The 23,747-nt window shown below is 29.0% G+C and overlaps 5 protein-coding genes across 22 annotated transcripts in view; 3 read left to right on the top strand and 2 right to left on the bottom strand.

Annotated features, from left to right (window-relative positions):
• LOC122527386 (syntaxin-binding protein 5) overlaps window positions 1–4,328 on the bottom strand; it is a 59,605-nt gene extending 55,277 nt beyond the window's left edge. For 4 of the 10 annotated variants that reach the window (XM_043651524.1, XM_043651523.1, XM_043651522.1 and 1 more), the window contains exon 1: window positions 3,683–4,328. In XM_043651524.1, coding sequence (XP_043507459.1) covers window positions 3,683–3,802 — 120 coding nt within the window. In that variant the 5' untranslated portion in view covers window positions 3,803–4,328. The remainder of the gene's footprint in view (window positions 1–3,682) is intronic. The other 6 variants (XM_043651528.1, XM_043651529.1, XM_043651530.1 and 3 more) reach the window with 2 other exon arrangements.
• Window positions 4,329–5,405: 1,077 nt separating this feature from the next.
• On the top strand, window positions 5,406–8,684 carry LOC122527374 (phosphatidylglycerophosphatase and protein-tyrosine phosphatase 1). 2 transcript variants are annotated; one of them, XM_043651491.1, is made up of 6 exons: window positions 5,406–5,459; window positions 5,614–5,668; window positions 7,752–7,894; window positions 8,026–8,106; window positions 8,180–8,413; window positions 8,516–8,684. In XM_043651491.1, exons 2-6 carry the CDS (start codon window positions 5,656–5,658, stop codon window positions 8,651–8,653), a joined length of 609 nt encoding a protein of 202 aa, XP_043507426.1. In that variant the 5' UTR covers window positions 5,406–5,459; window positions 5,614–5,655; the 3' UTR covers window positions 8,654–8,684. The 2 variants fall into 2 exon arrangements, with proteins under 2 accessions (XP_043507426.1, XP_043507427.1); XM_043651492.1 differs by lacking the exons at window positions 5,406–5,459; window positions 5,614–5,668 and adding an exon at window positions 7,365–7,665.
• Window positions 5,656–6,821, top strand: LOC122527373 (mitochondrial GTPase 1). Its single transcript, XM_043651490.1, has one exon. It carries the CDS (start codon window positions 5,656–5,658, stop codon window positions 6,628–6,630), a length of 975 nt encoding a protein of 324 aa, XP_043507425.1. The 3' UTR covers window positions 6,631–6,821.
• A 543-nt stretch (window positions 8,685–9,227) lies between the features above and the next one.
• Window positions 9,228–13,144, bottom strand: LOC122527375 (alanine--tRNA ligase, mitochondrial). Of its 2 annotated transcripts, none has more exons than XM_043651493.1 (10): window positions 12,691–13,144; window positions 12,410–12,583; window positions 11,978–12,318; window positions 11,618–11,896; window positions 11,374–11,518; window positions 11,058–11,230; window positions 10,548–10,876; window positions 10,204–10,468; window positions 9,721–10,116; window positions 9,228–9,594 (listed from the first exon to the last, which is right to left on the bottom strand). In XM_043651493.1, the coding sequence occupies exons 1-10, from the start codon at window positions 12,871–12,873 to the stop codon at window positions 9,246–9,248; spliced, it is 2,634 nt and encodes an 877-aa protein (XP_043507428.1). In that variant the 5' UTR covers window positions 12,874–13,144; the 3' UTR covers window positions 9,228–9,245. The 2 variants fall into 2 exon arrangements, with proteins under 2 accessions (XP_043507428.1, XP_043507429.1); XM_043651494.1 differs by having other exon boundaries at window positions 12,410–12,564; window positions 12,691–13,143.
• Window positions 13,145–13,464: 320 nt separating this feature from the next.
• Window positions 13,465–23,618, top strand: LOC122527381 (RNA-binding protein 4.1-like). Of its 7 annotated transcripts, none has more exons than XM_043651508.1 (8): window positions 13,465–13,620; window positions 14,865–14,888; window positions 15,363–15,705; window positions 16,044–16,370; window positions 16,834–17,053; window positions 17,570–17,824; window positions 18,308–18,364; window positions 23,482–23,618. In XM_043651508.1, exons 2-8 carry the CDS (start codon window positions 14,868–14,870, stop codon window positions 23,495–23,497), a joined length of 1,239 nt encoding a protein of 412 aa, XP_043507443.1. In that variant the 5' UTR covers window positions 13,465–13,620; window positions 14,865–14,867; the 3' UTR covers window positions 23,498–23,618. The 7 variants fall into 7 exon arrangements, with proteins under 7 accessions (XP_043507443.1, XP_043507446.1, XP_043507445.1 ...); XM_043651511.1 differs by lacking the exon at window positions 23,482–23,618 and adding an exon at window positions 20,646–21,409 and having other exon boundaries at window positions 15,363–15,642; window positions 16,086–16,370; XM_043651510.1 differs by lacking the exon at window positions 23,482–23,618 and adding an exon at window positions 20,646–21,409 and having other exon boundaries at window positions 15,363–15,645; window positions 16,086–16,370.
• Window positions 23,619–23,747: the final 129 nt, after the last annotated feature.

Genomic DNA, 23,747 nt, shown 5'->3' with positions numbered 1-23,747 from the left:
AACGCAAGATTTTATACCGCTGGAAAGTTTCTTCAATGTTCGGACTCGACGACGATTTTTAACGTCGACAAAAATACGACAAGAGGGTCGAGAATGGGCGAAAGGTACGCAGCAGGGCTAAACAAACGAAGTTCCAATAGTTTTTACAAACGACTTCTTCTACTTTCACATTACTCACTATTGCCCTAAATTCTATTCTAAAGAGTAAGACATATTTCGTAAGAAAGACGTAATTCGTATTAGTTTGTCGCTTTTAGCAAAGAGAGAAGAAAGAAAGCTTCATTCGAAGAGAAATGACGTTGTTCGTAAATTGTTAATACTGGTAGAAAAAAAGAAAAACGTTCGTTTTCGCTTGAAATCTTTATAAGAGGACTGAGAATATTAAATTTAACGTACACAGGCTGTTTCACAACGTATGGGGCTACTTCGCCGATAAATGGTGGACACGAAAATCATAAAAAAGCCGAAAATTCGCCATAAACTTGTATCGTATTTGGCCTTGTTCTCGAGTTGTCACTAGTTTTGTGTTGAAGTAACGCGAAGCTACTTATCTATGTAGAAAGTGCTCGCCTATAACGTGCAGCTTCCGCTTAAATGGAAGCTCTCAATCGTCGTGTTACCAACACTACATGTACATACATCGCATTGTACGATTGCGTAATTTTTAAACTCCAGAGAAATCTGATATTTCTCGTAAATCTGACGATCGTTCATCGTATGATGATTAACACGTAATCCCTTTACATTTCGAATTTCTCGGTCACTTAAGATTCTCAGGATCGTACGTAACTTAACAAATCAGGAAAATGCAACTTTGGTTTGTCGTTAAATTTGTATTGCTACAATACAAAAATATAATAACTCGACAGCATGACAAAATGAACAGTATATATCTGCTATATATATACTCTAATATTCTAAATATGATTTACTCTAAATACATCATATTTCTAACTTCTCGATGTTTCTAAAATTATAACTACTCATTCGTAAGTGTGAATGGTATAGCCACGTCGTATGAGTGATTCTATATGTAAATTCAAGACTATTTGAACTTCTTTCATTCGTTAGAGATTCAATAATAATACTTGATTTTACATAAAGAATCAGGATTAAGCAACGTGCTCGCATAATTATATAATATCGCAATGTTGCAACATTTTATTATAACACGCAGCGTCAGTTGATACTAATTTTCATCTTACCAACGAACAGCTTATATATGTAGGTGACACAGTTGTTTTTAAAGGTAGATAAACCGATACGCATGACGCAAAGGAATTCGTTTCGATACTGTTATCGACATATACATAGCGCATTGAATCTCGAACTGCACCTCTTACTTACCATTAAAACTAACCTCTTTCGCGCGTCTGCATTTTGCAACGTTTGTTTTGCACCCTGCCTTTACTTCCTTTTGTTGTGTTTTGAACATTGCTTTTATTTCGTCGAGCGAGTGAAACGGAAAGAAATTCTCGCATCGTAAACTTCGTATCGGATGCCGATGCACTGATGAAAAATACCAGAAAATAATGCAATATATTGTAAGAGTCAAGCAGATCACATTTATTTTGGTTTATCGACAAATCGTATATTGATTTCCTTTGCTCAGCGAAAACCCGTAAAGCACCACGACGGAAGGCATTTATGGTTTGGCAATGCTTTCCGCTTTAGAGGGTGAATTTATTAGATTGGAGACACAATAACGCAAAAAAAGAGCTAGCAAAAGAGATTTCAGAGGGAAGCATAAGTCTTTCTTGCACCGAAAGGAGGACACAACCATTTACTATTAATATTTTTAATAGTATTTTTAGTAATATTTTTTAGTGATATTTTTTTAAATTTTCCTTTTTCAAATTTCCTCCTCTACTCTTTGCATTCCTCGATTATATCTTCCTATTGCCAATAAATTTCTTATTTAGCGATGTCTCACTTTGAGTTTTCATTGCAATTTCATGCACTTGTTTTCCTCAAATCGTTAAAATTGTTTGAATGGAAGCAAGATTGACACGCGTACGTAATTCTATGATTACGATAATGACATTTAATTGTCTCGTAATCACATCTTATGTAAACAAACTTGAATACAACAGTCCAATGCTTCACGCCTAATTGTTTGTTATTTAAGCGATTAAAAAATCATATTTTTTTAATTAAATTAAAAAGGGAAGATCCTTTCAAAACGAAATGCGATCGCACATTTCAAAACACAGTGATCTCTTGAAATTATAAAATCTACAACATTCTATTAAATATTTATAGATATCGTTGAAAACGATAAAAAAAATTTTTCATTGACAGAAATAAACTTATTTAAGTATCCATCGAATTGGAAACTACCACATCCGTTTAACGATTTCTGTTAATTTATCTCGTCACTTTTTTCTTCAAAATTATATTTATCCTAGTACTATAGCAGTTTATTGAATTTTAAAATCATTTGACTATGTCACGTTGATATACGATCCACAAATGTTACCCTGATAATTATTAGACGTACTTAGGATAAACTATCGCTAGATATACATCATACAAGTGCACTTCTTTTGCATGGTATAATCTCCTCTTATTTAGAAGTATTATATATATACACGTTAAAGTTTTACAATCAATTAAGATACCGAATCCTAAATAAAAATATAATTATATGTACCTTGAAATAATTAAAAATAATGATTATCTTTCTGGATTAATAATAATTTTACTTATAAAACTACTGACAATCATAATTAGACATTTTTTTAATTCTTGCTAACTAAAGACCGTGATTGAACATCGAACTTTTATATTTTCAAAGATTATTACAAATCCGGTGTTTGTCTAGATTAATACTCGTGAAAAAATACGAAATAATAGATATATGTACGTTTGCACTGTTATCGCTTCTTCATTATAAAATTGTAATTCATAAATCATACTATATCACAATTTATAATTTCATATTATGTTACTTTTGTGTAAAAAAAAAAAAAATATTATTAAATTCATATTGTATCTAAATAAAAAATATTTTTGTACTGATTATTTAATATAATGGTATTTTGTATATATTTATATTGCACATTCTAGAATTTATTTTTATTCATTGTAATGAATAGAAATGTTATACTTAATGTTTCCCATCGAAATTACATTAATAATTGTGGTGATAAGTAGCACTTAGCAACAAATTCATTTAGCGTCTATTTAAATTTGCAGTTATATATATTTGTTCCGAAATGACGTATTATGATATAATAGCAATAACAATGTTCAAATATTTCAGAAACGCTTGATATGTAATTGAATTTTCGATTGAGCTTTCAACTCCTAATCATTTCCACAATATTTCGATTGTACGCAAGTATTACTAACAGCTGTGATATCATAGTACATACCGTACATATGTCCACAATACTAGCATTGACGATACGTTTCTAACATACTAACTCCATAACCAAAAAAAGAAATAATTACAGCGAAACAAAAGGTCAAATGATAAAGATCGCAGTATGCAATAAATGCTTCTTAATTGGGTCATTCCACTTACAAACTAAAAACAACTTCCAGAGAAAGATAATGCCATGCATTCAAAATAACGCAGCATGCGCAACTTATTTCCATGTGTCTCTAAAGCTGGTAAATATAATTCGAAATACACGTACAACAGTGAAATGAACAGTTACAATAGATTGTCACTGACCTTCTTTACTTGAAAATGTTCTGGCCGCAAATTTTCGACGATCTCCTGATCAGGTTTGACGGGTTGCGGTACCGACGATCGGAACCCGTCCAGAACGCCTTTAATTGTAAACTTCTTCATTACGAACCGAAGATAACACCTAAAGGATCACATGTGCAGCAGCAACACAGATTCAAGCGTTTCTAGAGTCCCAAGTCGAGATACGTGTGTAACTTTTGAGAAATAGCAGTTAACTAAGTAAAATCAGGGATCTCTCAATGACAAGAACTCTTCAATATGCTCGCTTTAAAAGTTCCTTTTCCCGCAGAGAACCGACGATGACATCCTCACGTATGAATGGCAAGTGTCACTCATCGATATTTCGAGTCTTACGGGACTTCTTCTACATTTTGACAGAATAACGATGACGTCGATGAGACACTACAGCACATTTCAATATCGTAGTACTTTGTGTGAAATGTAGACGCACACGTTACCGTAACTGTTCGTCGGCGCGTTTTTACAAACGCTGCGTGACCAGAATTGTTTTCGTAGTTGACAGCAATGCAGTGTTGTTTAATCGTGTCAGGATCAATAACTGGCAACAGGCTCATGTGGACTCTCGCACGACCGCGAACCTACTCTGTGCGCAATCGTGGACGAATCTTTATGGCAAGTTTTTATGCCACGTACGTATCATCATTAAGGTAGACGCGATAAAGATAGTTACTTTAGGGATATTGATCCGTGCGTGAATTAATAACAAGTTATAAATTTGAATTACGCACAATAAATTGAATTTCAATTATACAGTTTCACTTTTAACTGTAAATTGAAGCTTACGATAAAGTTTGCCTATTAGTGCATTACGTATAAAATGAATTGAACAAACGTCTGCGAATTTTATTTGCAAGATTCTTTAATTTTAATTTAATAAATGTCCTTTGTGTATTTGAATACGTAATATATTGAATAAAATAATTTGAGAAACTAGTGAATTTTAATAGTTGGTAGTTCAATACTACCAACCCACAAATGCCTAGTGCTTTTCCTAATACTTTTATAGATGTATATATTCTAGTACTTTAACAGAGATATATATTCAATATAATAATATATATCTTTCTCATTTAGCTTATCATCGTATATGCAAAATAATTTTTTTTTATGAAATGCAAACTTACTTCTCCAATTCTTATCAAATAAATTTTTTATGTATAAATTAATAACTTTAAATTCGTTAAATATAAAGCCATTACAAAAGTTTATATGCACAATGACAATTTATTATAACTAAATATCATTTTAGATAGAAAAATTAATTGGTCAGTCTTGAAATATAATTGTACAAGTAATATTTATAAATTACAAGTAACATTCTAATAATGATTTAAAATACACTTATGTTACAGAGAAAACTTGCTTTCAAAGTAAAAAAAATATGTTTAAAAAGTTGCTTTTATAACCTGAATTTAAATATATTATACTCGATTAACTTATAATACGTTTAATTTATGATATATAAATGTACAATGTATTATATTGTATACTTACTATATATTAGAAAATAAAAGAAATTTAAATTAACAAATTATTAAATAATTTTACATGCTTGTATTATATACATATGTATGTACACTATATTATGCACTATACAATATCAATATTTAAATGAATTACACAATATAGTCAAGTCTTTAAAATTCAGTTTTTCATATTTTTTAATCACTTATATAATAGCTATTTCAATTATTATCTGTAAAGTACCATATTTAAAAGGAACAGAATTTAATATAAGGTAACCATAATTTCTTTTCTTTTTAATGTTTTTAATAGTGTGTTTACATTATTGTATAAATTAAATTTAGCACTACGTATTTATTAATTAATAAATAACATATTATTACATATTGATAAATGTAAAATGTTATACACTAAAAATATTATTTCAGGAAATTTTTCCGGAAAAGTTGTATAGGTTAAGAAGTTTCAAAATGATGAGTCCAGGTAATGCAACACTTAAATTTCGTGATAGTTTCAACATAGCAACGAAAGATATATTAAGATGGTTCCCTGGACATATGGGTAAAGGAATAAAACAAATGCAAAAGCAGCTGAAAAATATAGACTGTCTTATTGAAGTTCATGATGCAAGAGTTCCAATTTCTGGACATTATGCAGATTTCACCAATACATTAAGTGGAATAAAACCACATATTTTTGTATTAAACAAAATGGATTTAACTAATATGAAATTTAAGAATTCTATAATAGAGACTTTAAATCAGAAAGGATTATCTAATATATTGTTTACTAATTTTAAAGATGAAAAATGCAAAGGTGCTGCAAAATTGTTACCTTTGGCACAAAAATTAATTAAGGAATCAAATCGCTATAATAGATCACAAGAATCCTCATTTCAAATAATGATTATTGGCGTTCCTAATGTAGGAAAATCATCACTTATTAATCGTTTGAGAAACAATATTCTTCATAAGAGTAGTGCTGCCCATGTTGGTGCTATTGCTGGTATTACACGATCTGTTTCAACACGAATAAAAGTGTCAGAAAATCCAGACATTTACATTTTAGATACACCTGGAATTTTAGCTCCCAGAGTAGATGATGTACACACAGGTTTAAAATTGGCATTAATTGGTTGCATGCAAGATCATTTAGTAGGACCAGAAATGCTGGCAGATTTTTTATTATTTTGGCTAAACAAACAAAAGCGATTTGAATATGTAGAAAAATTAGAATTAACAGAACCACATGATAGTATATCACATGTTCTTGTATATATTGCAGCAAAATTTAAAAAAACTTTAAGAGTAAAGAATTACGACGGTAAAATGATTATAAAACCAGATTTAAGATTTGCAGCAGAATATTTTCTTTCTTTGTTTAGAAAAGGACAATTAGGATATTATTGTTTAGATGAAGATTTATTGCCAACAAGACGGAAATAAAATATAAAATACATAATTGCAAAAGTGTTAAATTTTTGTTAAATATTTCAAAATATACCAAAAATATCAAATATATACATGTATGTATTAATACAATAGAGTCTCAATAGATCGCAATTTGTACATACGATAAATATAAATAATTTTTTAAATTTCTATAATCTTATATAGATAACATTTAGCAAAATTGCTATTGACATCATTATTCTATTTTATTCAAATATAAATATATGTTTTATTAACAGTTTAATTTAAAAAAATTTAATCTTGTGACAATTATAGTGATAAAAGATTATAAAAAATAAAGTAATTTTATTGATAATAAATCAATATTAAGAATTAAAATAAATAATTGAATTGTTTAAATGTATCTTTAATAAATAAGAAGCACAATAGCAATAATAATTGCAAAAGTAATATTTATAACTATAAATTGTAATATAATAGAATTAATTAAGCTATTATTATAATGTTTTAAAGTCATTAATTACATATATGTATTTATTTATTTAATTAATCCAAATATTTAATTATTTAATTAATCCAATTTTTATTAATTTTAAAAGTACAAAACAAATTTTCACAAAATTCAGGGTAAATATATTCAATTATTTTAATTTATTTTAAATGAAAATTGCTTAATGTATTTATTGAAATTAGTTTAATATTTGTTATCACCTATTATTAAAAAATTAGTTCCGTATCTATGTTTATTAGAAATAATTTATTATTTATGGATATATACCCAAATATATTTCAATTTATTAAAATTTATTCGCTAGATATGCATGCAAGTGCACTATAAGTTATTTGTAGACATTTTAATATTACTACAGAACTATCGTGTACCGTTATTAACGTTTGGTTTCTTCATACGTACAAATTCTGTTACTTTCATTTAGCGAACTTTCTATAGTATCATAAACGATTGAAAATTCTTTAACAAAATTAAAACATTATTTAAAAAATACTTAAAATAAAATTGTCCTAAACAAAAATAATAAAATAATATTATCTTCGAAAATAATATATATTGTATGTATATTATATTTAATTAGTAATTGCTTTTATCAATGAATCACTTAGTAGTAATTGCTTTTATCAATGAATCAAAATTATAGTGGCAATGTTTGCGAGAGTGACATTTTATCCAACGCTTTTCTATAATGTATTAATGGAAAAAATTTCGTCAAGAAACTGGTACGATAGAATTGATGAGACTGTTATATTGGGTGCTCTACCATTTCGAAATATGACTCAACAGGTATGTACATAATTATAGCGACAAATATATTACATTATATATAGTACATAATTTGAATTTAAAAAATTACAATAAGAAAAATATAATTTAATTATGGAAAAATATAATCTCTAATAATGTAAAAATTTTAGTTAATAGATGAAGAAAATGTTCAAGGTGTTGTTTCAATGAATGAAGATTACGAACTACAATTGTTTTCTAATACTGAAAAGGTATAAATATATGTAAATCATATTTAAAATTTTTTAGATAAAACTAAATAATATTGGAACACATATTTTTTAGGAGTGGGAAAAACATAATGTAGAATTTTTACAATTGTCTGTAACAGATATTTTTCATTCACCTTCACAAGAGAAATTATTACTAGGTGTAAATTTTATTAATAAATTTCGTAATGTTTCGAATGAATTAAACAGTTCTACTAAAGCTGATAAAACTTATCTTAGAACTGTTTATGTGCATTGTAAAGCAGGAAGAACACGGAGTGCAACATTGGTTGGATGTTATTTAATGATGGTAAGATAATTATAAATGTATAAAATATTTTATACAATTTCATATATCTCTTAAATTAAATAAAATTGAAAATTGTAATAATACAAAAGTCATTTCTGTCAGAAAAATCAGTGGACTCCAGAAGAAGCAATAACATATATGAAACAGAAAAGACCTCATATACTACTACATACACAGCAGTGGAATGCACTAAGAACTTTTTATAATAATCACGTAAAAAATAATAAATTATTTAAATAAATATGTAATTATATTTAATATTAATATATATACATATACAAAGAAAATTTTATTTATAATAAAAAGTACAATTTCATTTCATTTAAAAGATATTTATTATTAGACCTTCCAATTGCTTTATGTTTTAAATCTTTAAATGCTTTTAAAAGCTTTGCACGACTCATATCTGAAATTAAAAATAAAATTTTTAAATAAAAATTATTAAAAATAAAATATAGATCTGAATTTTTACATTTCAATCATTTATACCATTTTTTGAAATTATTTCCAAATATATGAAATTACTTCTTCATTTTTAAAATTTCTTAATTTCTTAATTCAAACAAATACTGTATTCAAACATTCGACTGATCCTTTTTTGTTTTCTGGAATACATATAATTAATACGTTAAACATAATGTTAATAAAATTGAAATTAATATTTTTAATTGATCATTAATATACCCTTTATTATTTAATATTTTTAATGAAATTTATTCAAAGTAGTATTTAAAGATCCATATTAAAAAATTTAATTGATAAATTCCAATTCTAAATAATATAAATATATATACAGTTATGTTATAATACTTACAAAAAGCAGTACTTATTGTTATATTTCTTTTTGTTTGCGAATAATTTTATTTAAGTATTTTAATTTCACTAAACACTCTTCTTTAATGAGATATGGTATTGGTGTATTATTGTCATTTTTTATTTCATTCTCAATCCCCTTACTAATTGCTTTTAATGTTTCTTGTGTTATTTTCTCATTTTTCAATTTGTTTTCTAAATCCAAAATTTTATATTGTACATTTTCACCTGCCAATTTAGCAGATCTTGCAAGTGATCCTACAGTTGCTTTAAGAGTAAAATTTGTTGCTGCTTTTGAAAAATAATTTAGAAAACAAAAATATTCTAATTCTCCTGTTTTCAACACATGTGTACCAGAACATGCTTCTCTAGACAAAACACATATATATATATATATAAATCAATTTTCATAAAATAAAAAAATATTTAAATATAATATTTAAAGAATTTTTAAAATACATAGGTCTTTTTCATTATTTTTTAGAAATACTTACTTTGATTTTAAATCACGAAAATCAATATCTACAAGTCTAATATCATTGTAAGGATAAATTTCTCCTGGTATAAATGTTACGGAATTTTCCGCTAATAATTCTGAAGTATTTAATATTCTTGTAGTAACTGGAACATTAGCTGTTATAATATTATTTATAAGTTCTTCAATTTCATTCAATTGTTTAAGAGAAAGACTTTCTCCAAATGAATTAAATTGACATTTCAAGTTTTGTGGTATAATAATATAATTGCGTAAATATACTGCTCCTATAATCTGTTGTATTGATGCATGTAATAAATGTGTAGCAGTATGATGTTTCATTACCCCTATACGAAATTCAGGTTCAATGAGAACCAAACAATCATCTTTAAGCTTTAATTCTTCAATGCATTTTCTATGGAATAAATTTTTCTTTTTTTAGATTTTTAATAGTGCAATATTAATAAATGTAATTATAGTGAAAATTAAAATAAAAACATACCTCAAATCAATTTGTACTAATTTACCATAATGAATAACATATCCATTAATTTTCTTTACATTATTTATATCAAAATTGAAATTTTTTGTACAAATAATAGCTTTATCTGATATTTGACCACCTTGTGTTGAATAACACAATGTTTTATCTAGTATAACTCCAATTTCCTCTTTATCTGATTCTATATCGTAATTTGTAATTATCTCATTAATTGAATTTATATCTTTGTTTGTACTTTCATTTGCTTTGTTTAATATTATGTTGCCTGCAAATAAATTGAGTATTCTTTTATCACATTATTTAAACTTAAGTGATATAAAGAAAAATTAATGATCAATCCTTACCATTTATAATTAATGCCAAAATTTTGCTTTCAATTTTAGGAAACTCATAATTATTTCCATTAACAGTATATTTATATTTGAAACTGTCATCAGTTTTAGGTACATTATTTTTTTCAAGTATTTCTAAAGATTTCTTCATAGCTGTAACATCACTTTTTTCAAGACCAATTCTAGATCGATTTTTGAGGTCTTCTAATTCTTTCTGGAAAACTTTTTTATCAAAATATAGAGATTCAATCTCTGCTAGTTCAGTTATTGTTTCTACACTTAAGCCATATGTATCATATAATTTGAAAGCAACATTTCCTGGTAATATATTAGCCATTTTTCTGTGAAATTAATAATAAATTAAACAAAATGTAAATTTTTACCCAATGAATAATTTATATAGGCATAGAATTTCTAATTTGTTCTGACTTGCAATGGTCGAATTTTTGATCGCAATAAACGAAGTATATTCATAATTTATATTCATAAAACCATCTTGTATACTTATATGCAGATACATACAAATCATGCAGTACATGTTGAAGATACTTGTATCCATCTTCAAGTCCAGGAGCCAATTGTTCAGTGATTGATTTCAATTGAGGGTATGTTTTAATAATTTTTGTCCATTGCTTACTACAAGTATAACGTAACTTTTTATATAAATTTTCTTCAAATTCTATTATTTTTTGCACCTAAATGCAATTAAATTACATATATAATAAATTACAAAATACTATATAATATGCATAATATATTATAAAATTTAGTATCTATATCTTAATATAATATATTATAAAATCTTATATAATTTATCACATTTTTTGCTCTATAATACCTTTTTTAGATTCTTCTGCAATTCTGGATAAGTATCACCTAAATTTTCTACTACAATATATGTGAGTTCAGAAAGTATTCCTTCCTTTTTAAAGACTTTTTCACCTACATCAATTGATCTTCTTATCATTTTCCTAAGTTTATTGCTGAAAAGATAAAATCATAATTTCATACCACTATTACATTCATTATTACATAAATACTCATACATAAGTTAAAATTATTGTATAATTGTAACAACTTACATTTGTTCCGGTACAACTCCATCTGCTAAAGCTACAGTGATCATTCTGCTATGATCTGCCAAAATTCTGTATCCACTATCAAGTTCATTTTTATCATTATGAAATTTACCTCCATATTCTGGTGCTTTTGTATATTTTTGAATAGCTTTAAAAAATGGTTGAAAAATATCTGTATCATAATTTGACTGTTTTCCTTGTAATACTGCAACTAATCTTTCAAATCCCATGCCTGTATCAACATAATGCTTAGATAAAGGTACTATTGCACCATTTGATAACCTAATATAAATAATATATAAAAAATAATATATAAAAAACATTTATTTCAAAGTTTGATAAGAATAATTTTACACTGCGTACCGTTCATATTGTATAAAAACTATATTCCATAATTCAGTAAGATCTGTGTAACTTTTGTTAACTTGCATACTTCGATTTTTCAATTGTTTTGTATGATCTACATGTATTTCTGTACAAGGACCACATGGTCCTGAAATACCCATTTCCCAAAAATTCTCTTTTAATCCAAACGGAAGAATTTTATCTCTTTTAACACCTATACTTAACCAAATATCTTTACATTCCAAATCAGGTTTCAATTCTAATTTCTCATCTCCAGCAAAATATGTTACATATAAACATTCTTTGTCAATACCATAATGTTTTGTTAATAAATCCCAAGCATAATGACAGGCTTCTTTCTACAAATAAGAATTTATATTTGTTTTAAAAAAATTTATATTGGAAACTAAGAATGATATACAACAGCTTAAAATATTTTTAAAAGCTTACTTTAAAGTAACTTCCAAAAGACCAATTTCCCAACATTTCAAAAAATGTGTGATGATAACTATCATTCCCAGCTATATCTAAATCATTATGTTTTCCACTAATTCTTATGCATTTTTGTGAATTTGTAACTTTCATTGCAGGTGGATCATAATAATCTAAAAAAATTCCTTTAAACTAAAAGAAATTGATAGTTTTGTCAATATGTAATATTGCAAAGAAATAATTAAAGTTCCTAAAATATAATATATTCTTAATGAAAATTAATTGTAAAAAAAACTTACCTGATTCATGCCAGCATTAACAAATGCAACTGTACGATCATTAAGCGAAATAACAGGGCTTGAGCGAATAAAAGTATGGCCTAAATCTTTTTCAAAATACTCCAAAAATTCATTTCTAATTAATTTTGCACTCTTTTGTACTGTACCAGAACTGTACATCCGCGTTAACAAAATGTGATTCATATCTCTCTTATTTTAAGTATTATTACTTGATTAAGTTATTAATTTCAATTATAATTTAAAAAGATTTAATAGTAACCATATTAATTGTATTAAATTATTAGTTATATTAGATAATGTTCTAATATTTTATTTTAAATTAACATGTATTGATGTATTGATTACAAGTTTTCAAACTCTCCATGTATTATATAGCGTACAGTGCAAAAATCTTTTCTAAAATAAACTACGAATACTATACAGTGTAGATTTGCGAATGCTGTATACTATATTTGATGTAGATTTTTACAATAAAATTCAAACTATTGAAAATAACTTTCATTTGATTGGATAAAATCGTACTATATAATTTTTAAATTTATTTATTCTTGTTCATTGATTTACAAATTATCCTATTATAATATACAAATTCTTTACATATTAATTTGTTCTTTAAATTGTTTAATTTTTATTAATATAAATTCTTTTTTACAAAATACAACTTAAGTAACTAAATATTAAAACTTAGTGTCTTTCCTAAAAAGGAACATGTATTTATGAAAATATATCTTACGTTCAAATAATCTAGTGATTTTGTGTCTAAAGGGAAACTAAGGTTGGCAATATGTAATAGAGAACTTATTGCTTGCCATCGAAAGTGTTCAAGGTAGAAATCGTTGACGCCATTTCGTATCTCGTTTCGCTCAAAGCGTCGAGAAAGTTTTTCCCTTTTTACTTTAATTTAATTTCGCCAAAACGTCGCAACCACATGTAAGTAGTAATATGGTGTTATAACGAGATATTTGACAATTAGATAGGTTTCTGAGAGACTTGAAATGTAAGCGGAATGAAGAAATTTACACATCGTCAGTTACTAGGGCACGCCAAGGGCCGGTTGTTTTTAGATCTTTTTTTTTCTCAACTACAAGGTCGTATTTTAGTTCCATGTTCTCTGAAATTCGGGTTACAATATATTATTTTTTACTATCTCGTTGTAGTAGTTATGGCAAATGAGATGAATAAAATTGTTTTTCTCTCTATTGATAATATCTGATAACTTTCATGGCCTTGAACAGCGCATAAGCGTCTTCTACGTTTACCGGAAGAAAATATCACAGCTTCCCAATTTCATTTAATTTTTTTTTTTTTTCAGCGATTTAGAGTTCACGAAATTTTAATATACCTTTTTTTAATTTTTTATGAAAATAAAATAATTTTATATATTTGCATTTTAAGACACCTGTCCTCACACAATAATAAACTGTGTGTAAGTGTGTAATGACCATGTAAGTTTTATGCATTTTTTTTAATATTCTTGAAATGTAGTTTCTCCATTTCAGGAAATTTCAAGGAAATGTTAATGCTTACATGTAACCATTTCTTTCAAAGGTACTAATTTTTAAAATATAATATATGTAAGAACTTAAATGTTTAATATTTGCTTTTTTTGGTAATGTTTATCTTTTTTATCTTATTCTGTGAATTGTTTAATATTATTAAGTCCAAGCAAAGTACACATATATAATTTAGCAAAATTAAATGTTCCAAAAAAGTACTAATTTTAAAAACATTTCAATTTTGGAAACTTATTTCATTTTCTTAAATTTTATTACAAAAAAAATATATATTATATGAAAGTAAATATAACATAATTAAAGTTTAATTATTATATGTTAAAAAATTATATATTAAAAATTTCAATTATAAATTTTTTGTAATTATATTATAACAGCTATTTTTATTATACTATTACAATAAAAAAATTGATCATTTTATGAAAATAGCGTGAATTTTAAATGTACTCGATTTAAAATTCTAATATACAATGTACATAAAAATGTACATGGTTATGAGGTAATCAATAGTAATACATATAAATGATTGCAAAATATTATTATTTCACAAATCATTATAATTAATAGACTAAATTATAATTAAATGATAAACTGCAATCATTTAAAAGTGAAATAATAATATACATAAGATAGTAATTAATACTATTTTTTTATTTTCAGAAAATGGTTTCATCTAATCAACCGGTAAGAACAATGCTAATAGTAAATTGTTTTCCATTTTGTTTCCATTTGATGACCTCATTGTTTATTTTTCACGTATAACATTATTTTTCTCAAATAAATCATTAATATAAGTTAAATGACAATTTGTTTATAGGTACATAAGGTATTGTGTTTTTGTAAATTTTTTTATATATTTTATTAAGACTTTTTATAACTTATCATTCATAATTAATGTACAAATAGATTAAATATAAGCTCAATGATATCGCATTATCATTGTTATATGATTTTTGTAATAATAGCAAAAATTTTGAGCAAGATAAAATCTCAAACAGACACCATACTTTCTGCAAACAGAGGTATGGTCGATTTTAGAGGTACAAAATAAGTGTAAAATTTTATTTAATAATTAGTATTTATAAATGCATGCATTATAATTACATAAGGAAATATTATGTTAATTAGCGTTATTAATTACACGTTTCAATTTTGCAGAGAAAAACAAAAATATTTGTGGGTCGGTTACCAGAAAATTGTCGCAACGATGAGTTGCGACAATTATTTTTACGTTTTGGTGAGGTAACGGAATGCGATGTCATGAATCGATATGGGTTTGTCCACATGGCACGTGAGGAAGATGCAGCTGCTGCGATCAAAGCTCTTCACAATTCCAACTTCAAAGGGGCAACAATCAATGTGGAACAGTCTACGGGCAAATCACGTGGCGGCGGAGGAGGACGCAGGGATGGAGACAGAAGAGGTGGACCAGTGAGAGGTGGTAGGGGAGGACGAGACGGTGGTAGAGACGCTCGTCCTGGACCATACAATGATAGAAGAGGTTGGTAAATATATTTTTACAATGTTCTATTTTTATATATATCTATTTTCTCATTGCTAGAATGTTGTACAATATCAACGAATTTTATTATTTAAAAATTGAATTCTTAGCTCTTTTAATTATTTTCTTTAATCGTTAAAAAATTAATATGCTTTATTCTACAACAGACTGAATAAGTTTTTCACGATCGATAAGATCAATGAGTTTTCCAAATACATGATGAGATAATTTATACAGTGTATCATAAAGCATTTTGCAATGAGAAAATAATAAGTTAAGACAATGATGTTTTTAATACAGACTAAAATACAAATTGGATATCTCGGCATGCTTTACAGTTCTTCCGATCCAACTCGTTGGTTACGATGGATCTGCTGCAGGTGGCGTCGCGACGGGGTACACCGATTACAATCGTGGTGCTGGAGACTTTAGTGGACGTGGAGCCGACTTCGGGACTGGATACACTGACCGTGGAGCATATGGTCAAAATGTGGGAAGCGCGGCAATGGGTTACACATCAACGGCACCTGGAATGGGAGGAGGATACGGACCAGCAACTGGAGCTGTTGGAGGATACGGACCAACTGGAACAGCCGATTATGGTCGAACTGACTACAGCCGCGCTGCAGATTTTGGAGCTAGAACAGATTATGGTAATTACGGTGGTACGTGTTTTATTTAGCCAGGATAATGTAATATTCACAATTAACTTCTTTATATCGGAATGAAATTTTTTTAAATTAAATAATTCATTTCTTTTTATAATTATCTTTTAGATTTATAATACATACGTTCAATGTTTAGATTTGATTTTTGTATATGAAATTGTTTCCATTATAAAATTGCAATTTAGAATAAAAAATAGAATAGTTGAACTTTTGCCTGATATATATATATATATTTTGCATCATAATATTTTGTTATTATTTTTGCAAAGGGTTAGTTATGTAAATGTTATAGTGTTAGATTTTAATATCTAAATTAAATGCATGAATATTTATTTACTGTTGCTATTAATGTAAACCAAAAAGCTTTTATAAACATTAAACATTAAATAAATAGGATAGGTTTAGTTAGGTTGCAATAAGCAAAACTATTATTCTAATGTAGAGTTTATATATTTTGCAGTAGTTGGAGGTGGAATGACTGGGGATTTTAATCGTGGCGCACCAGGTCCAATGGATTATGGACGTACAGATAATTTTGGTGCAAATCGTACAGTTGATTATACAGCTAGAAATGATTATGATCGAGCTGCAACTGGGCCTATGAGAAACGGTGGTGGTGCAGTTGCCACTACTGGGTATGGAACGGGTTACACAGATGTAGGATATGATGAAAGCCACTGGTAATATATTTCATTTGTTTTATAGCATTAGAGTTAATTTTATCATTTAATATTAATTAGTGTATTGATACGTTGGTAATTACATTTTTACTAATATCATTACAATAATTATATAATAATAACATTTACAGTAGTAAGTCAAATATTAAAAATTTAAATTAACAACTTTTAATAAAATAATGCATTTTTTTTATATAAGTTTTTATACATAATGTACGTGATTCTAAACATGTAGGGAAAAAATTTTAATATTTAAGGACTATTTAAATGTTAACATTTTAAGAGAAACATATACTGTAGAAGAACAAATCTTTTGCAGCATTTTGAAACATTTTAGCATAACAATTATGAATTGAAACTTTATTTTTATTCTAACCTGTAATGCTTGTACTAATTTAAAACTTGCAAGTGCATCATATGAATTACATCGTACAATTAATTATGCTTGAGCAAAATTCTGGTGCATTATAAGGATAGAGTGAAAATAAGTTAACATATTCCAATTGTGTATGACAGGGGTTATTCGGGCGGGCCTGGGGATATGATGGGTGGGCCCGGGGGGGTAAGTCAAGGAGCTTCGATGGCCTATGACAGGAGGGATGGTCCCCCTGTTAATGATATGCCTCCATTTAACAGGCCAATGAGTACTGGACCCAGCTACAGCACTGGGGCACCTAGTTATAGTACTGGTCCTGGACCACAAGCAGACATGTTTAGTAGAAGACCTGGCAGTGCCGTCCCTAGTGGTGGATATCCACCTGTTGGTGGAGGGTAAGTAGAAATGTTACATTTACTTTATTATTTAGCATATAATAAATTTATAACATATATATTTGATTCACTTATGAAACATTTTGTACTCTATACTTAATGTGACATGAACGTTCATCAGACCTTACCGAAGAAGTTGTGTAGTAACCCGATATTTCCGTGAGCGATCGAAAGATTCGATCCAAGCTATTGTTGATTTCTTTGAACGGGCTCGGAAATATTGGATTACCCGATACTCGTGTATTGCAGATATCCGTTCTAATATATCTGATATTTCCGGATACAATTAACAACATTGCTATTTGGCATTAAATTAACAAGATGTTGCTTTTTGATATATATATAATTTCATGCTGACAACTGGTAATTGTATGTTAACACAAATAAATTGAAACAGTATCCCTTAAATAAATTCTGTGAATTGTGCAAATATAATTATACTGGAAATATTGTTAGTTATAATAGATATAATTTTTGTTGCAGCTACACTGAAGGGTACGACAGACCAGACGCATATGGTCCTCCGCGTGGTGGCGGCCGGTAAGTCCTATTATTACAATTATTATTATTGTTATTACTATTATTATTGTTGTTATTATTATTTAATACGTTACACTCCTTACACCAAATGCGTTTTTTAAAGTGATACTGATCACACAGCGTTAAAGAGCGATAATTAACTTATGCGAGTAAATCATTCACTGTTCAGGCGACTACGCTCTTTTTGCGCAACGTCATTTAATTTGATTGAACACTGGTCACAGTGTATTCACGTTTTTATGCGAATCGACAATAGGTTAAACATTTTCTGTAAAAGTATAAGGTGTGACACTTAGCGCGAGAATATGAACATTTCTTGATCGTAGAAAGCGTATGTGTTTGTGCGTATAACGGCACAAAAATTGATTTCTGTTATCGATACGAACAAATCATTCTGCGACTTTTCTAATGTCGAGTGTAAAAGAGAACAGAGGTAGTTGAACATCTTGTTCAAGTAACGTATAAATCTGTTTCAAAGTTTGAGGTTCAATTTAAAGACAAGCGTGTGAAGCGAATTTGATTTGTAAAACTTGCTTATAAAATTGTAAAAGAGTAAACTAACGTTGATGTGCTTTAGCTTTTATTTCTGCTGTTCAGTGTAGTAACTTGAATATCAAAATCGTTTGCCTTTTTAGTCAGTGCTAAAAGAGGAAATCGGATCGAGTGCCTTTGAATGACTTGGACAATTGAGATATTTGCATTCAAGTTACGATAATCAATTCGTGGTACTCGAAAGATTATTGTCCCATTGTACGTTCTCATGAAGCAATCGTGTACATGTTGATTCGGAAGTGGAATAGCGTTTTCGTGCCATTTTTTAACTTGATGCTGCCTCTCTTCTTTTATGTACTCTGCGGTAAAAGTCCGCGAAAATCAGCGATTTCGAATCACTTCGAGACTATTTGCGATTAATCGAACGATAGTTCGCTAGTGTGCCGACAAGTGAATACCGCAATAATAACAACACGTTACGACACACAGCGCTGTTCGAACAACATGTATTCTGAAGATGCATACCATCGGTCTCTTCCCGTATCTCGAAACCGCATCGGTTTTCATTCTTTCCACTTTTTTTTTCTTTTTTTTTTTCTCTCTCTTCTTTCCTTTTCTGAAAAAAAAAAAACGCCGTACCACAAAAAAAAAATGCGTATCACGTTTCGTAACTCATAGACTGAGAAGAAGACGACAGCCCCGGTTTGGTTGTCGCACGAAAGTTGCGTTGCGTTCATTTGCTTAATGCGCATCTTGTCAAGATTATTGCAAGTGACCGAGCGACTAGAAGAAAATTTTCAACGATCGTTCAAAAATTTTGTTTTGGAATGCTCGAGCACACGTACATACACTTCGAGAAATATTTCGTGAACTGTCGTCGATACGTTTTTTTGCGACAACAGCGAGAGAAACACGCCTGCACGTGGCGAGAGAAAAGAAAGCAGCTTTGAACATGTGACAACTTGTCAGACCTGACTCTGATTCGGTGATCCCGCTTATTATGGATGTAAAAAATGTACATTTCACTGTGCCGTGCACGTTATCTTGTTGTTTCAGTTTTAAAATAATAATTCCTATACTATCTTCATTGCATCGCAACAAACGTAGAATGCGTAAAAAAAACACAGCAACTATCGTTAAAAGTTTAATATTTGCACTATGTTTCCTCAAATTAAATTCTTGTATATTCTTGGTATACATTAATGTAATTTGAATTGGAACAGTAAGTTCTAGACATGTCCTAAGTGACAAGACGTTGCACAAGTTTTTATATCTCCTTTTGGAAAAATTCTTTTCTTTCCTCTTTTTTTTTTCTCTGTCTCTCTAATAATTGTGAAGTCACACGCGTTAACACGAAATGCCTCTAAATTTAGAACTTGTAACATAATAATATCTTCATCTTTGTTTACTGTTGGCTGATAAATGAAACAACGAATCGCAGAATATTTGTCGCCTAAAAAGAAGCAAAATTAACTATCGTATAAAGTACAGATTTTACCCAGGTCTGGAAGTTGTATGTTATCCGGCAAATGTGTATTACATGCGTTGCGAGGAGATCCGATCGATAAAATCAGGTATATCCAGTATCCGTGGTGTGATATTTTGGTAGTGAAAGAAGGCGACAGTGTGGACGCAACCACTGGGTCGCTGTGTAAGAAAGAAAGAACGAACTCTCGGTAAAAATGCATTCGCGCATACCAGTGTTACATCTTATACTTTCCAGCTTTTGTTGCGCCGCAAGGCGAATGAAGAAATTAATACTGCGATTTTTCATTTTTTGACCTTTTAGCTTCCCAGGTCCGGCAGACGCGATGCCACCGAGGTACTAAAAGCGTACTAAAGCGAATACTAAAGCGCATACGAAAAAGGCTCCTTTAATAGATACGATATAATGATATAGATACGATCTAACGTTTAACACACTAACTTAAGATACGGTAAGAATAAGAAGCACATCAATGAGCAACATAAACGAAATGAATAATGAAATACGCAACCACGATCACTTGAAGAGAAAAAAAGTTTAAAAAAAAAAAAAAAAGAGAGAAGATTGAATTCCTGATTGAAGTAAATGTAACGAATGGAATCAAGGAATTTTGTATGTCGTTAATTTTTCCCCCCAGCAAATAGTGGATATATATTCTTTTTTGTGCGAGATTTGTGTTCGTAGTTTTTTCCTTTTTTTTTTTTTCCTAATACTTCCCATGTTTTTTTTTTTTCTCTCTCTCTCTCTTTCTCTGTCTCGTAGTGGTACACAGCCCCGACTATTAAGCGGTGTGGGTTGATGAATTATCTTTTATCTGTCTTAAGTCAAATAACGATGATATATTAATAGGATAGATGATTTCGTTATAAGTTTGTAATATCTAGCATCAGCAAGATGATGACTTAGGCTATTAAACAGAAAATGCTGTATAATCCTTTTTTTACACGTAAGAACTTGGATAATGTTTTAAATGTTCATTAATAAAGCAAAGAAACGTGTTTGCTGACGTTGTCAATGTACCTCAACGGAATGAAAAAATAAAATTACAAACGCTATATGTCTTTAAAGCTTCTTAGCTTAAATATTTTCAAGTACATTCTCCTCGAATGCAGTTTCTTTATATACATACACCTAATTATTCGCGGAGTCTGTTCCGTTTTCTGACATTTGACACGAAGTGATCGATGATTTATTTATTTATTTATTTATTTTTTTGTTATCATTTTCGACTACTCACTACACACATTTATTTATGCTTTTCAAGTAAACCTCTTCACTAAAGTTTTTTCTGCTTTTCGTTGAAATATGCGACGCTGACAAGTGGATGTTAAAAGGAAGTCATCAACGAAAATTTATACGCAAGATCAACTGAATTGTGATTTACTCGGCGATGGCAACTAGGTATTAGCGCGCGGTTCATACGTGGTGCACATAATCATTATTAAGAATGACGTTTTGCATTGCAAAATCGTCCTCTCTCCTTTCTTTCTTTCTGTCTTCCTTCCTTTCTTTCTTTAAGGCATCCAAAAGTACAGTAACGGTGCTAAACTAAATATTATCGAATAATAAGTATATTGCAGATCTTTAGCATGCAAAACCCAAAAATGCTGACATATATTTTACGTCGAGATCAAGTGTTTATAGTGATCTTACTGTTGTTGTGTTGTTTCTATAAAAATGCTCTCTCTATTGTAATTACTAAAAGTACCAAAAGTAGATCATTTTGTGCATAAAATATGTGATACATTTCGTCAACGAGGTAGAATTCAACGTCCAACATTATGATCCATTCCAGTCTGTTGAAGATATTATAAATTTCCTGATCTCGATCGTTAACATTAATGTAATGCTTTTGAAACGTTTCAAGTAATAATATTTGAAGAAAGTATATAAAAAGAAATGTACGTACGAGACTACACATTTTGAAAATACAAAAGTCGGAAAAAGAAAAAAAAAAGAAAAAAAAGAAAAAGAAATGCAGAACGTCATTTAACATTTTGATGGAATCTACATGACTTGTACTTAGACAGCGTAATCTTGAATTGTGCGACGAATCGCGCGTAAACACAGCGCACTCTAATCCTGGTGGCATATCAACGTCAGATTGTGTTGAAGAGGCGATATTCAAGTCGCTTACCTATGCGTGTGGCCCGTAGATGCGACTCTGGTGAATAATGCAAGCTTCGATATGCGGATAACGTGCTACAAATTGCGTTTGCGCTCAAAGCTGGCGGTGCTTTGAATTTAAACAACAGAAGGTATGTTCAACGCGTGCGCCATTTACTCTTTGCTCGTTAAAGCAAAAAAAAAAAAAAAAAAATATAAAAAAAATAGTTACACTGAAAACAGAATGCGCTTATTGCGCGCATTGTGTCTCTGTTGTCGGTCATTGCGATGCTGAAAATTTACGATAAAAGACTACGAGAAAAAAAAAAAGATGTTCCTGCAATCGTCGTTTATGATAATACCGTTGCGAAGATGCTGCGATGGCGAATGCTTTTAGTATTTAATACGCGTTAATTCTAATTCCATCTCTTAGGAAACCGTCGATTATCTTTTTTATTTACATACGAATAACGTGTTCCGTAGGTGGCACAAATTCAACTTACTTCGTCGTGAATGGGAATTGTAATCCGTGTTTGTCAAATTTCGATATATTTCGAAAAATTGTCTACTTCCCCAAATGTTTCTCGACTATCTCCGAATGATTTGCCTAATTTTGAATTTGCATTCCAGAACCTTTCTTACATAGATTAAAAACCATTGACAAAAAGATACGCATAATTGTTTTGATCACGCTCTATTTAAATTGACTCGATAACTTGTCGCTGGGGCAAATTTTTGATTAATTGTTAATTTTGTGAATGAAAATAAGCAGTGTTTTCAAAAGTAACGCAGTATTCGATCGTGAATGAATATTTTATGGAACTGTTTGATATTTATGACGGATATGACTACGGATATAACGGGATGGAATTAGAAATAAATTAATATGACTACAGTTTTTACATGAATAAATCATATATATCAAAATATATAAAATTTTAATTAATCTAAGATTTTATAACAATATGTATGCTCATATTTACGCGAGCTGAAAAAATGTACTATGCATCCAATAATATGATCTTTTTGATAGATTGCAAGCGGGATGACGAGACACTGGACTATGTGATGAACACGATTGGAGGTATGAGTCCTAATAATATGAAGAAGCCCTTCCTGTCAGATTGATGGATCTTTTTTCTGAAGGAAAATACTTGCAGCAATATTAAACGAAGATACAACAAACGAAGAAAGAAAAAAATTTCTATTTTGATTAAACATAGTGAGCATGTAAGGTGTAATGACTAAATGTATTATTTCTGGAATCAGTTTTATACCAATCATTTTTATACCAAATTA

The sequence above is a fragment of the Frieseomelitta varia genome, unplaced genomic scaffold, assembly GCF_011392965.1.
Source record: "Frieseomelitta varia isolate USP_RPSP 00005682 unplaced genomic scaffold, Fvar_1.2 scaffold_216, whole genome shotgun sequence".
Taxonomy (NCBI): domain Eukaryota; kingdom Metazoa; phylum Arthropoda; class Insecta; order Hymenoptera; family Apidae; genus Frieseomelitta; species Frieseomelitta varia.
Note: the sequence above shows the minus strand (reverse complement) of the source record. Positions and strands in the feature narration are given on the sequence as shown.

Bases quoted from the DNA above. Each gene is read 5' to 3' on its own strand.
- LOC122527374 (XM_043651491.1), top strand. The intron at 7,895-8,025 runs GTATGTACATAA...TAAAAATTTTAG, and splicing joins TTCGAAATATGACTCAACAG to TTAATAGATGAAGAAAATGT. The intron at 8,414-8,515 runs GTAAGATAATTA...CATTTCTGTCAG, and splicing joins TTGGATGTTATTTAATGATG to AAAAATCAGTGGACTCCAGA.
- LOC122527381 (XM_043651506.1), top strand. From the start codon at position 14,868: ATGGTTTCATCTAATCAACCG. The intron at 14,889-15,362 runs GTAAGAACAATG...TCAATTTTGCAG, and splicing joins TGGTTTCATCTAATCAACCG to AGAAAAACAAAAATATTTGT. The intron at 17,825-18,307 runs GTAAGTAGAAAT...TTTTTGTTGCAG, and splicing joins TATCCACCTGTTGGTGGAGG to CTACACTGAAGGGTACGACA.
- LOC122527375 (XM_043651493.1), bottom strand. From the start codon at position 12,873: ATGAATCACATTTTGTTAACGCGGATGTACAGTTCTGGTACAGTACAA. The intron at 12,584-12,690 runs GTAAGTTTTTTT...AATTTCTTTTAG, and splicing joins TTAATGCTGGCATGAATCAG to TTTAAAGGAATTTTTTTAGA. The intron at 9,595-9,720 runs GTAAGTATTTCT...TGTTTTGTCTAG, and splicing joins TTTCGTGATTTAAAATCAAA to AGAAGCATGTTCTGGTACAC.
- LOC122527373 (XM_043651490.1), top strand. From the start codon at position 5,656: ATGATGAGTCCAGGTAATGCAACACTTAAATTTCGTGATAGTTTCAAC.